General features: G+C 48.4%; 1 protein-coding gene across 1 annotated transcript in view; it reads right to left on the bottom strand.

The window, feature by feature from the left end:
* Nucleotides 1-14746, bottom strand: part of LOC115088123 (cytochrome P450 2K6-like) — a 108674-nt gene that overhangs the window by 23955 nt on the left and 69973 nt on the right. Inside the window, exon 6 of the mRNA XM_029596096.1 lies at nt 12495-12636. Within this exon, the coding sequence (XP_029451956.1) occupies nt 12495-12636 (142 nt within the window). The remainder of the gene's footprint in view (nt 1-12494; nt 12637-14746) is intronic.

Below are 14746 nucleotides of genomic sequence, written 5' to 3'. Positions count from 1 at the left end.
AATATGGGGTAGATTTTAAAAGAAGCGCGATCAGCCTACTTTTGCTTGCGCATCAGACTCAAGCAAAAGTACGCTGGATTTTAGTAGATACGCGCGGAGCCGCGCGTATCCACTAAAATCCTGGATCGGCACGCGCAAGGCTATCGATTTTGTATAGCCTGCGCGTGCCGAGCCGCGCTGCCTCCCCCCGTTCCCTCCAAGGCCGCTCCGAAATCGGAGCGGCCTCGGAGGGAACTTTCCTTTGCCCTCCCCTCACCTTACCCTCCCTTCCCCTACCTAACCCACCCACCCGGCCCTATCTACACCCCCCCCTTACCTTATCGGGGGATTTACGCCTCCCGGAGGGAGACGTAAATCCCCGCGCGCCAGCGGGCCTGCTGCGCGCCGGGCCGCGACCTGGGGGCGGGTACGGAGGGCGCGGCCACGCCCCATACCCGCCCCCAAAACGCTGCCGACACGCCCCCGAAACGCCGCGACGACCGGGCCCGCCCCCCGACACGCCCCCGACACGCCCCCCTCCGAAAACCCCGGGACGTACGCGAGTCCCGGGGTCTGCGCGCGCCTGTAGGCCTATGTAAAATAGGCTTACCGGCGCGCAGGGCCCTGCTCGCCTAAATTCGCCCGGTTTTGGGCGGATTTAGGCGAGCAGGGCTCTGAAAATCTACCCCTATGGCTCTCCATAGACCAAAATGAGTCCAATTTGACTCCTAATGATCTTACCTTCTCAATAGGTGAAACAGTATGTCTATCAACTGTAATCAACAGTTTCTCCATTCTATTGTCAATTTGCAAAGTCTCTGTCTTGTCTGAATTCAAAAACAAAAGATTTCTTTTCAGACAGTGGTCAGAGGTAGGCAGCGATCAGGAATATTCGCGGTCCAGGCAATGGTCAGAGGCAGGCCTATCTGAGATCCAAGCCGAGGTAAAAACCAGATATCATTATAAGGGAGGAGAAGAGGGACAGATAGGTAGGGCGAGGAGGCAAGGACAATAACAAGCAGGCAGCATGGCAGACACTGGAATGAAGACTGAAGACAAGACTGAAACAAGGACTGAAGACAAAGCTGGAATGAGGACTGGAACGCTGCTAAGCAACATGCTCTACTTAAGAAGTAGTTGGACATGTTTCTGGCATAGGACTGTGCAGGTGATTTCATCTCTAGGGCCCAGTGGGACTTTCCCACCATGGTCCCTTTAAATATCAGGAAGTGGTGGATTGGGAGGGAACTGGGGAAGGTCCCAATGCGTCACGCACGTACTTGCATTAGACTACCCCCCCCCCCCCCCCTTGCACGTGCCAACCTGAAATTTTACAACATGCACTCGCCAGCGCATATGTTATAAAATTACGTGCCATGTGTGTGCACTGGGTAGTGCGTGCACATGGACGTGCGCGTGTAATGTTTTAAAATCTACCCCAATATGCATAAAAAAACACTAAAAAAAAATATGTAATCCAGTTTTATTTCAATGCTGAAATATGCACATAACGATAAAATTGGATTAGAAGAGCTAGGAGCCAAGATGGCATATTGAGAAGACATCCTGTGTAGATTCATTCAGTTTCAATGCCAATGGGAGTCATGAGATTCAAAGCCAAGAAGTGTAGAGTCATGCATCTGGGGTGTGGTAGGGGTGTGCATTCATTTTCGCCGTATTGGCGATCCGCAACGTATATTGCACTATTCGTAGTATTCGTGGGGAAGCGAAACGTATCGCGATTCCCCACGAATACACAAATCTTCGCTGAATTATACAGCCACCTAAATAAAAATTTAAACAAACCCCCCACCCTCCTGAACCCCCCTCAAGACTTACCAAAACTCCCTGGTGGTCCAGCGGGGGGTCCGGGAACCATCCCCTGCACTCACACCCTCGGTGCCGGTTTCATCATGGCGCTGATAGCCTTTGTCACAGGGCTACCGGTGCCATTGGTCAGCCCCTGTCACATGTTCATCGGCACCATCTTGTGCTCCTACCATGTGACAGGGTCTGACCAATGGGACCGGTAGCCCCTGTGACATAATATGGGCAAAGGCTATCGGCGCCATTTTGAGTACTGGCATCGGAAGCCCGGAGTGCAGGAGGTCACTCCGGGACCCCCGTTGGACCCCCAGGGACTTTTGGCCAGCTTGGGGGGCCTCCTGACCCCCACAAGACTTGCCAAAAGTCCAGTGGGGGTCCGGAAGCGACCTCCTGCACGCCGTCCGTCCGACGCCAATACTCAAAATGGCGCCGATCGCCTTTGCCCTCACTATGTCACAGGTACCGACGGTCGGCCCCTGTGACATAGTGAGGGCAAAGGCGATCGGTGCCATTTGAATACTGGCAGCCAATCGCCTTTGCCCTCACTATGTCACAGGGGCCGACCGTCGGTACCTGTGATATAGTGAGGGCAAAGGCGATCGGCGCCATTTTGAGTACTGGCATCGGACAGCCGGCATGCAGGAGTTCGCTCCCCGAACCCCCGCTGGACTTTGGCAAGTCTTGTGGGGGTCAGGAGGCCCCCCAAGCTGGCCAAAGGTCCCTGGGGGTCCAACGGGGGTCCCGGAGCAACCTCCTGCACTCCGGCCGTCCGATGCCATTAATCAAAATGGCGCCGATAGCCTTTGCCCATACTATGTCACAGGGGCTACCGGTGCCATTGGTCAGCCCCTGTCACATGGTAGGAGCACAAGATGGCGCCGATGACCATGTGACAGGGGCTGACCAATGGCACTGGTAGCCCCTGTGACAGAGGCTATCGGTGCCATAATGAAACCGACACCGAGGGTGTGAGAGTGCATTGGATGGCTCCCGGACTCCCCGCTGGACCACCAGGGAGTTTTGGTAAGTCTTGGGGGGGGGGGGGGGGTCAGGAGGGTGGGGGGTTGTAGTTCATTTTAATTTTAGCTGGGACACGAATAGAAATCGCCGTATTAACGCATCGGGGCGCCATACGGCCGAATGCAACGTATCTGCTCCCCAACGAATCTGAATCACGAATGCAAAGTATGGCGTCCCTCTGCACATCCCTAGGGTGTGGTAATCCAAAAGAGCTGGATGTATAGAGAGAGGAATAACCAATAAGAAAAAAGAGGTGATAATGCCCTAGTACAGGTCCTTGTTAAGGATTCATTTGGAGTACTGTGTTCAGTTCTGATGTCCATATCTGAAGGGGGATAAAGACAGAATAGAGTCGGTCCAGAGAAGAGCAACCAAAATGATGCGGGGTCTGTATCAGAAGACCTATGAGAAGAGGCTGAAGGATCTGAATATGTATACCCTGGAAGAGAGGAGGTGTAGGGGAGGTATGATACAGACCTTCAGATACCTGAAATATTTAATGATGCATAATCATCAAACCTTTTCTGTTGGAAAGACATCAGTAGAACTAGGGGTTACAAAATGAAACTTCAGGGAGGATGTCTCAGAATCAACTTCAGGCAATATTTCTTCATGCAGAGGGTGGTGGATGACTGGAATGCCCTTCTGGAGGAAATGATGAAGATGAAAACAGTGACAGAATTCAAAGAGGCATGGGATAAACACTGTGGATCCCTAAAAACTAGAAGACAGAAATGAAGAAAAGAGTTCATGGGGGTAACTGGCTGATGTGGAAGTTACTATCCTTAACCAATAAGCCTGCATACTGTTAATGCAACTCCATCATTGCTCTCTGCTTCAATGGCAGGGGAAAAGGGGAATGGGATTCAGACAGCAACCAATGAGAGCCTGAACTTTTACAGTCTAGGGAAACAAATAAGCATGGTAGAAACTTGCTGGTGCAGCAGTTACTACTAGGGGTGTGCATTCGTTTTGAACTTAAATGTAAAACGCAACTTTTTTTTTTTTTTTACTTAAAAAAGTGATGAGGCGAAAACGATCGGATTTTTCAACGATTAAAATTATCGTCCGATAATGTTTATATCGTCTTAAATCGTTATAGAACACGATACAATAGAAATTCTAACGATTTATCGTTAAAAATCGTTAAATCGTGTTAGTGCACACTAACTCGAGTTAGTGCGCACTAACTCCCCGTTAGTGCGCACTAACTCGATTTAGTGCGCACTAACTGAAAATGATACAAATAAACACTTTCCAGGTCACTGAAGGTCAGTTAGGAATGAATATGTGTTCCTATTGGCTGGCTGCCCTCTTATCTATTGATGTTACCAAGGTTACCACTGAGGTGATGGTTGGGGGGATGGGAAATGGAACTGGAAACTAACGAACACCAACAGAAAATGAAACAAAGTGTTCACACTTCCCAGGTCAGTAAAGGTCACTTAGGAATGAATATGTATGTATGTATTCCTATTGGCTGGCTGTGCTCTTATCTATTGATGTTACCAATATGGTTGGGGGGATGTGAAATGGAAACAGTTGGAAGCTTGACAAAAAAAGTAATGTAATGATCAGCACTCACGTGACTAGAACTTGTTTGTTTATTATTTTTGTTAGCAGGCACCTGAAATGCTAGTGCATGTTGAATTTGCCAATCACTGTGCATTTTAGAAAGGTGGTCCTGGCTGGAACTGTACACAGTTCAAATATATGTAATTGATTGTTGGTAAGTGTATTTTTTAAGTAGCCACACTGGCACCAGTATGTTTACTTTTCCTCCTACTTAACTCACTAGCTCAGCTTTGTAAGAAGGGCTTCTCTGCTTGTGTGTTGTTTTTGTTTGGTGTGAGGAGAGCAGAAACATCAGATCTTTATTCAATCTACTACAGTCATCTCTTACAGTGCCCTATCCCTATTAATACCAGGAGTGTTGTGATCTTCCTGCACACAGTGCCCTAACCCTGATACCAGTCTGAGACAGCTCCCTCCCTGCATTACTAGTGAGAGGCTGGCTTCACAGACAGGGGGGAGCTGCCTGACCCTCACTCCTGACTTCCCCCATGTCCCAGCTAGTGAATGGTGTGTGGGTGAGGGGGGGGGGGGAGGAGGGTGAAGTCTGAGACAGCTCCCTCCCTGCATTACTAGTGAGAGGCTGGCTTCACAGACAGGGGGGAGCTCCCTGACCCTCACTCCTGACTTCCCCCATGTCCCAGCTAGTGAATGGTGTGTGGGTGAGGGGGGGGGAGGATGGTAAAGTCTGAGACAGCTCCCTCCCTGCATTACTAGTGAGAGGCTGGCTTCACAGACAGGGGGCAGCTGCCTGACCCTCACTCCTGACTTCCCCCATGTCCCAGCTAGTGAATGGTGTGTGGGTGAGGGGGGGGGGGAGGATGGTGAAGTCTGAGACAGCTCCCTCCCTGCATTACTAGTGAGAGGCTGGCTTCACAGACAGGGGGGAGCTCCCTGACCCTCACTCCTGACTTCCCCCATGTCCCAGCTAGTGAATGGTGTGTGGGTGAGGGGGGGGGAGGATGGTAAAGTCTGAGACAGCTCCCTCCCTGCATTACTAGTGAGAGGCTGGCTTCACAGACAGGGGGGAGCTGCCTGACCCTCACTCCTGACTTCCCCCATGTCCCAGCTAGTGAATGGTGTGTGGGTGAGGGGGGGGGGTGGATGGTGAAGTCTGAGACAGCTCCCTCCCTGCATTACTAGTGAGAGGCTGGCTTCACAGACAGGGGGGAGCTGCCTGACCCTCACTCCTGACTTCCCCCATGTCCCAGCTAGTGAATGGTGTGTGGGTGAGGGGGGGGGGGAGGATGGTGAAGTCTGAGACAGCTCCCTCCCTGCATTACTAGTGAGAGGCTGGCTTCACAGACAGGGGGGAGCTGCCTGACCCTCACTCCTGACTTCCCCCATGTCCCAGCTAGTGAATGGTGTGTGGGTGAGGGGGGGGGGGAGGATGGTGAAGTCTGAGACAGCTCCCTCCCTGCATTACTAGTGAGAGGCTGGCTTCACAGACAGGGGGGAGCTGCCTGACCCTCACTCCTGACTTCCCCCATGTCCCAGCTAGTGAATGGTGTGTGGGTGAGGGGGGGGGGGAGGATGGTGAAGTCTGAGACAGCTCCCTCCCTGCAGTACTAGTGAGAGGCTGGCTTCACAGACAGGGGGGAGCTGCCTGTCCCTCACTCCTGACTTCCCCCATGTCCCAGCTAGTGAATGGTGTGTGGGTGAGGGGGGGGGGGGGTGGATGGTGAAGTCTGAGACAGCTCCCTCCCTGCATTACTAGTGAGAGGCTGGCTTCACAGACAGGGGGGAGCTGCCTGTCCCTCACTCCTGACTTCCCCCATGTCCCAGCTAGTGAATGGTGTGTGGGTGAGGGGGGGGGGGGGGTGGATGGTGAAGTCTGAGACAGCTCCCTCCCTGCATTACTAGTGAGAGGCTGGCTTCACAGACAGGGGGGAGCTGCCTGACCCTCCCTCCTCCGGGGGTATTGTGATCTTCCTGCACACAGTGCCCTATCCCTGATACCAGGGGTGTTGTGATCTTCCTGCATGCAGTGCCCTATCCCTATTAATACCAGGAGTGTTGTGATCTTCCTGCATGCAGTGCCCTATCCCTATTAATACCAGGAGTGTTGTGATCTTCCTGCATGCAGTGCCCTATCCCTGATATCGGGATGTGTGCAAGAAGATCACAACACCCCCGGTATCAGGAATAGGGCACTGTGTGCAGGAAGATCACAACACCCCCAGTATCAGGAATAGGGCACTGTGTGCAGGAAGATCACAACACCCCTGGTATTAGGGATAGGGCACTGTGTGCAGGAAGATCACAACACTCCTGGTATTAATAGGGATAGGGCACTGTGTGCAGGAAGATCACAATACCCCTGGTATCAGGGTTAGGGCACAAGTTCTAGTCACATTGACTGATCACATTACTTGTTTTGTCAAGCTACCAACTGTTTCCATTTCCCATCCCCCATATACTGTCAGTAGGAAACTTGGTAACATGAATAAATAAGAGGGCAGCCAATAGGAATACATATTCATTCCTAAACTGACCTTAACTGACCTGAAAAGTGTCAAATTGTATCATTTTCAGTTAGTGCGCACTAACTCCCAGTTAGTGCGCACTAACTCCCGTTAGTGCGCACTAACTCGAGTTAGTGCGCACTAATCGGAAAAAACGATTTTTAACGATTTTTTAACTAAAAAATCGTGCCTAAGACGATTTTCTTGCCCTGCCACACGATTTCTATCGTTAAGACGATATGGAAAACGATTCACATCCCTACTACCAAAAGCTTTCTGGGCAGACTGGATGGACTATTTGGTCCTTTTCTGTCATTATTTCTATGCTTCTATGTTTCTATGATTGCCGCAAGTTACCTATTGCTTGTAACCTTTTTCTCCTGAGGCCTATGGTCAAGTGGCATGGGAAGTCCTGAGTTCCTGCAGCTTACTTCATCTTTGGCCCCTTTGCAGAAGATTTAAAGGGAGCTATTCACCAGCTGGGACTGGATGCTGATGTGTCCCTTAGCCCTGATGTCAGATCTCCTCCTGCTCCTCCTTCTGCTGCATTGATGTTGGAATTGCATGATCCAGGGCTTGTTGTTACTCACCCGGATAGACATGCAGGGGGGCATAGATGCTGATATTAGCAGCAGAAGGCACAGGGTGCGGTAGCATTAATTGGTATTGAGCTCTGTGGAGGTTCCCTGGGCTGGAGGGAGCTTCTTGCCAGGTTTTGTAACCATGCCTGCAGTTCACTGGCATTGCTCCCACTGGTAATACCTAGTGCTAAATTGTCCCCATTACTTTGAACAGCATTCGGTTACTTCTTTCCTCCATGGAGCAGTCATTAGCTTCCTTAACTGTTTCCTCCAACAATATTTTATCCCATATTCAATCTCAAGAGTTTACTGTTTCCTTTCACTATAATGATATTCAGGATTAGGGATGTGCATTCATTTTTCCTGAATTAGGAAATTTCAACGCAATTCCAATGAAATCGCCTAATTTGAAATGGTTTGGGAGAACATAAAAAGCAATTAATTTTTTCCGAAATTTTGGAAAAATTAATTTTTCGGGTTAACGCACGCTAATTCTGACACGCTAGTGTGCGCTATCGGGAGTTAGCGTACACCAACCCAAAAATCGAGGCCCCAGGAAAAAAAAAACCCCAAACCCTGGGAAAAACAAAATTCCCATGAGGGGGCCCCAAAACGAAGCCTGACACAATAGCAAAACCCGAAGCACATCTCTATTCAGGATCATAAAGTGGCTACAGATAAATTTTTCAAGCTACAGGTAAGGATAAGATGAATGAGTCTTGGAGGATAGAGAATTTGGAAAACTCTGAAAGGGCAACACATTTATGAGTGGTTAATTTTCCTATTGTCCCTATGATATCTCCTGCTGAACTTTTCAAATCATATATGCAAGAGGTTTGGGGAATTTAAAATGAAATTTCTCCTACTATTGTTAAGGCATATTATTTTCTCTCTGTAACCTCTCCTGCAATTAATGATCCAAGTCGAGCAGGCCCAGTGGTACCTGTGGACTTAGACCTTTCTGCTTTTCTGGAATTGATGGTGGTTGATGAAGAACATAGGGCTACATTATTGGTTTCTTTTGTCTCAATTACTCAGCAGGATTTGGTTCTTAAGCTCATTATTCGTTCTGAACTTCCTTTCATGGGATCTAAGGTTTGGGTGTTTCCCAATTTCTCTATAATGACTCAAGCAAGAAAGAAGAAATTCCTTTCTATGCCTAATGAAGGATTGGTTTAGAAGCACATTTTTTACTGTATTTTCTATGTAAATGTCAAATTTATATTTCTTCCTCAGAAATATGTTTTTTTAACCTTCCCAGCCTCAATCCTTTTTAGACTCTAGGCTATGAAGGGCTGAAGATCAAAGTGTTGTTTCTTGAATATGGGGTTAGTGTAGGATGGAGTTAGTATCTGTTTTGTAATATATGATGGAGATGTCTTTGGAAAAGTTTTTCATTGAAATATTTTCCTTTTTTTAACTCTTTTGTTTCTGGTATTCTTCCTCCTTACTTTGGGACGGTCTTAGCCCATATGGTTATATTGTAAAATTTTCCATAGGTTTTTTCCTTTTTCCTTATGTGAAGATTTTCTTAATATAGATGCTGAACTCTCTTTCAAGACCCACATAGCAAATAAAACGAAAGAAGGATACCATAAGCTACTAACCCTCAGACATATAAAACCATTTCTCAACCCTTGTGACTTCAGAACTGTCCTGTAACTACTTATTTTCTCCACCTTCGACTACTGCAACTCCTTACTAATTGGAATACCTTCATCATCCCTCAAACCACTCCAAATACTGCAGAACTCAGCTGCCAGAATCCTTACAGGAACAAAAAGAAATGAGCACATAACACCCATTTTGACCTCACTTCACTGGCTACCTATTACTGCACGTATTACCTACAAATCAATGACTATCATTCACAAAATCCTAAACAATGATCATCAAGGACTAACAGGCTTAAACATAACCCCCCAAAATCTACAAAGAAACCTACGCTCTAACAACTCAGGATACTTAAACATCCCCACCATCAGAAACGCTCATCTGTCAACTACACGAGAAAGAGTCTTTTCCATCGCTTCCCCCAAACTTTGGAACACCCTACCCAAAGCCCTGAGAATCCAGCACAACCTTAAAACATTCAAAAAAGACCTAAAAACATTTATTTTCCGCAAATTCTATACTAACTCTCAGACGTCTGATCATCCCAGCTCTCAACCGAACTCACATCTATAATCCTCTTATTTCCTGCTCTCCTTATGAACCTCCTTACCCTCCCCTTTCAACCCCTCCTTGCTCTCTGACTTGATACATTTTATATTTGAAAATGTTCACCTTACTCTACTGTTACAAATCTTCTATGAAATGTATATTGTTTACAAGGTTTTACTGTGCTCAACTGCTATGATAATTACATAATCTGTAAACCGTTATGATGGCTCTACCGAATAACGGTATACAAAACTCAACGAATAAATAAATAAATAAATAAATAAATAAATATATATATTGTTGGCTTAATTTGCCTTATGTGTTATATCTGTATGTTATTTTGAAAATATACTGTAAATAAAGAGTTTAAAAAACCGGATTACAAATCCATCATCCAGCAGTATCCTCTATCCAGTCCCATCTCTTTTCCACTTTCCATGATGCTCAACATCCATCTCTCCCAACCATGTTTCTTGTTACCCACTCCCTCTCTTTTCCCCCACCTACTCACTATTATGTTACTGTCTCTCTTTTCCCTCGCCAAGCAGGTTAGTTCTCAAGATGACCCTAGTTAACAAAAAGGTTATCCCTAGCTCAGATCTGAGGATTGACATTCTGGGAGAGTGAGAAAGAGACTGAGTGACTGAAAAATAAAGAGAGAGAGACTGAGACTGCTGCTCAGAAAGGCTAGCACTGCCTCCCCCACCCCCACCCCAGAAAGCTGCACTTACACAAACATATTTTTATGGATTTTTTAAATCTACATTATGCACCATGATCACTGACCTAACTTCAAGGTGAGTCAGAATAGAGATATTCAGTATCTGGTGACCTGGAGAATGAAGCAGGCTCTAGGCCCAGGCCTAGGCCTGGGAATTGACAATGGGTCCTGCCTTGTGCTAAGCCCTGGCATTGGGCCTAGAACTAGGCCCAGGCCTGGGCCTTGGTGACAAGTCCAGGCTTTGGCCAGATCCTGGCATTGGACCTGGGCCTTGACAGGCCCAGCATTAGGCCAGAGCCTAGGTCTCAGGCCTAGGTCTTGGCCACAGGATCTGGCCTCAGCAATTGGCCCTGGCCTTGGGCTTCAATCCTGGACCTTGGCTTCAACAATGGCAACCAGCTTTGGGCCAGGCCGTGATATCAGGCCTAGACCTATGCCCAGGCCTTGGTCTTGACAATGGGATCCAGTCTTGACATTAAACCCAGTCCTAGGCCTCGGGGTTAGGCCTGAGCCTCTGTGATGGAATCCAGACTCAGGCCGCACCCAGGCCTGGGCCTCGGCAATGTGACCCGGCTTCAGGCCGGCACTTGGTTTTTCAGGGTCTTGGTGTTAGGCCTGGGCCCTGGCCTGTTTTGCTTTTACAATGAAGTAAAAGGGGAAGTCTCCCATTGACTTCAATATAAAACGATAAAATGAATGAAATAAAGGAAATGTTTTTTGTTTCAAACAAATTTGACGACTGTGACATACGAACGAATGAACAAACCAAAACAAATTTTTTGACCCTGTACATCCCTACCAGTCTCAAACACCCTGCCACCCCCACACACAGTCTGCCACTACCTGACCACACAGACACTGCAATCCCCTATCCCCACCACTCTTAGCCCCATCTCCTTCAGCCACACACACCCTCTGCCACCCCTCAGCCACAGGCACACCCCTTTATAATATGGTATGCAAATGTTTGAAAATAAATTGATTTACACTTTTTAAATTGAATTCACCTAAAATTGACCAGTATTTTTAATGTGCATAGTGAGCTCACTATTCTAGTGCAGCCAAATACACCTAATTAGTAGGGATGTGCAGACCCCCCCCCCCCAAAGAGTTTAGAGTCATAAGTCCTAAGTCGAAAGGGGGGGTCATTTGCGGTCATATGGACATATGGAGATTCCATAAGTTTGAGTCTATGTCCATATGTGCAAATAAAAATTTAAAACCCCTCACCCGCCTTAATCCCCCCCCCCCCCAAGACTTTACAAAACTCCCATGGTGGTCCAGCGGGTCAGGACGCCATTTCCTGAACTCCTTTGCAAGGAGCCGTGACGTCAGCGCCACATCGGAGTGACGCGCGTCCACGTGATTCCCCGCGGGTCCGCTCCCAGGAACCCTCGTTGGGGCCCAAAAGGAGCACTTTTGGCCAGCTTGGGGGGCCTCCTGACCCCCCCAGCTGGCCAAAAGTGCCTTTTGGGCCCAATGAGGGGTCCGGGAGCGGGAGAGGCCGGGAGCGGGAGAGCCTCCTGACCCCCCCAAGCTGGGGGGTCAGGAGGCCCAAAAGGCACTTTTGGCCAGCTTGGGGGGGGGCCTCCTGACCCCCCCAAGCTGGCCCAAAAGTGCCTTTTGGGCCCAACGAGCGGTCCGGGAGCGGACCCGAGGGGAATCACGTGACGTCGGCGCCACGTTGGAGTGACGCGGCGTCACGTGATTCCCCTCGGGTTTCGCTCCCGGATCCCTCGTTGGGCCCAAAAGGCACTTTGGGTCAGCTTGGGGGGTCAGGAGGCCCCCCAAGCTGGCCAAAAGTGCCTTTTGGGCCCAACGAGGGGTCCGGGAGCGGAACCGCGATGGACCACGTGACGTCGTCGTCGTCACGTCGTCGTCGTCACGTCGGAGTGACGCGGATGTCACGTGATTCCCCACGTGTCCGCTCCCGGACCCTCACGGAACTTTTGGCCAGCTTGGGGAGTTTGTGGTAAGGTCTTGGGGGGGGGATAGAAAATAAACCCATACATTTGCAGTTTATAAACTTCAAGGATGAGAAGCCCTAATAAATATAATACATTTAGTCTAATAATAAAATAATAAATATAGTCTAATAATAAAACACATTACAAATCAATATTTAGCAAAGAGTTCTAGAAAATGATCATATGTCATATTTCTTACTCTGAACTTCTGGGTATTTCATCATAAGCAAAAGTCCCCAGTAAAGGGTGGTGGCTGAGGTTTCCGTTCCAGCTGCGAATAAGTTGTTCGCAAGGCTTATTAAGTTGTCGTCATGGAAGAACGAGTTTGGGTTAGATTTCTCCTGAAAATTCAAAGTAAAATGTTTTTAAAATAGCAATGTACCACTTTTAAATTAAAAAGTAGGATTCAATTAACATATTCATTATTTCTCATATATATTTTAAAATTTCTAAAATAGCACAAAAAAATAAGGATCTGTTGTTACCCCATCCACGCCCAGCCCGCACACGGGCCTGCTCACCTCCCTGGTTCCAAGCAGATTTCGGGTCGGCCTCCCTAGCGGCAGCTGCAAGCTGTTCCAGGCCTCTGCGTCCCGCGGCGACGGTTGCCGGGCCTTCCACTATGCATCGGGCCTCACGCCGGAGCTTGGCATCCTCGTTGGCATTGGCCATGCCCCAACGCACGCGTGCACCGCTCGGCCTCTTGTAGGGTCAGGGGTGGGTCCTAGCTCCGTGGCGTGCCCTGATTGAGTCTCTGATATAAGGAAGTCCCTGCTTGTACTTTCTTGCCTTGGCAATCGGGTTAGTGTCTTGCTAGAGTTTCACTGCGTCTGAACCTTGTTCCAGTCTTGTTCCAAGTCTTGTTCCAGAATCCTTCTGTTCCAGTTCTGTTCCTGCCTTGTTCCCGCTTCCTAGTTCTCCAGTGTCCTCCTGTTCCTGTTCGTCTGTTCATCTACCCAGGTAGTACCCTCGGACTATCTCTCTGGTACTGACCTCGGTCTGCTCTTCGACCTGCCTGCCTGCCAACTGCCTTCTGACCTCAGCCTGTTCCTCGACTCGTCTGCCTACTGCCTGCCTTCTGACCTCGGCCTGCATGTGACCTCGTCTGACTCCAGAAACAGACCCCTGCTTTGCTGACCACTCCTCGGACTGATACCAGGATTCTGACATCTACCTGCTTGACCACATCTCAAGATTCTGGCTCTGTTCCTAGCCTTGTCATCACCTATCCTGTTCTGGTCCTCCTTGCTCCATCTGACCTCCAGTCTCGAACCTGACCTCGCTCTCCTCCTGTCTGTGGGCATGCCTGACTCTCATCTCTCCAGGAGACCCTGCGAGGCCCAATTAAGACCAAGTGGCCCGGGTCCCTATGGGCTCCTCCCAGGGGGACCTCGGGCTTCCAGTGGTGAAGCTCATCCTAGCCTCTGTCTCTTCCAGTGCTCTGCCCCCTGGGGGCAGGTACTTCTTGGTCCCTACAGGGAACCGTTCTCTACTGCTCCAGGACAAGGGTCCACCCCCGAGCACAACATCTGTTTTATATACCTACATAATGTTTCCATTCATTTCTAATGACAAAAATATTTTCATTTATTTGTATCATTCATTCATTTGTTTTCCATTAAAGTCAAGTCCATTAAAGTCAATGGAATGAGATGAAATGATACTTGTGGCTAAACATCATCAGAAGAGGCCAATCCAAGACACCAAGACTATGTCAAACTGGTACCAAAAGTGGCATGAATAGCTCAAGGCATCATAACTGGCAAAGTAGCCAAAACAGAGGCAGCCACATCCAACTCACCTTGAGAAAGGTAAAGCAGTGCCAAGAGTAGCAAGAACAACCCAAGGCTCTAACATACTAATATAGTAACATAACTTAGCATTGTTGACAGAAAAAGACCATCCAGTCTGCTTCCCATGGCAGCATCTGCCACTCCATGCAGGTTAACCCCCCATGCCTTATGTTAAGGATAGTATACTTACAAGCAAGAAAAAGCAACTGTCAGACCCTTAAAAAAATTATTGTAACATTTTTACGTACTAAGCAGCCTTCCTAATAATTCCAACAGTACTGCTTTAATGTTCTTTGCTTTTGGATTTGGCTGTAGAAGATTTATCCCTAATGTCAGCATATCAATACCCCAGACCATAAAAGTAGGGGCCCAGCGTTGACTGTTTTCAGAATCAAATACCCTTTTTTCCACTGAGAAGTAAAGGGCACCAACAATGCTGCTATGAACACTGTAATGGTGGACAAGCCCTAGACTGGGACAGAGCTGGACCTTCACCTACACCAGCCCCATTCCCTGCAGGTTGAGCCTTCGGGTTCCAGACGCCTGCAGGACATAGGCAATAGTTCCACAGGTTGGTCAGGAAGAGAGATTCCGGGGCCAGACTGAGGTCAGAGCAGGCAACGATCAGATAATTACCAGTCAGGCCAAGGGTTAGGGC

This window comes from Rhinatrema bivittatum, chromosome 3 (genome assembly GCF_901001135.1).
Source record: "Rhinatrema bivittatum chromosome 3, aRhiBiv1.1, whole genome shotgun sequence".
NCBI lineage: Eukaryota > Metazoa > Chordata > Amphibia > Gymnophiona > Rhinatrematidae > Rhinatrema > Rhinatrema bivittatum.
Note: the sequence above shows the minus strand (reverse complement) of the source record. Positions and strands in the feature narration are given on the sequence as shown.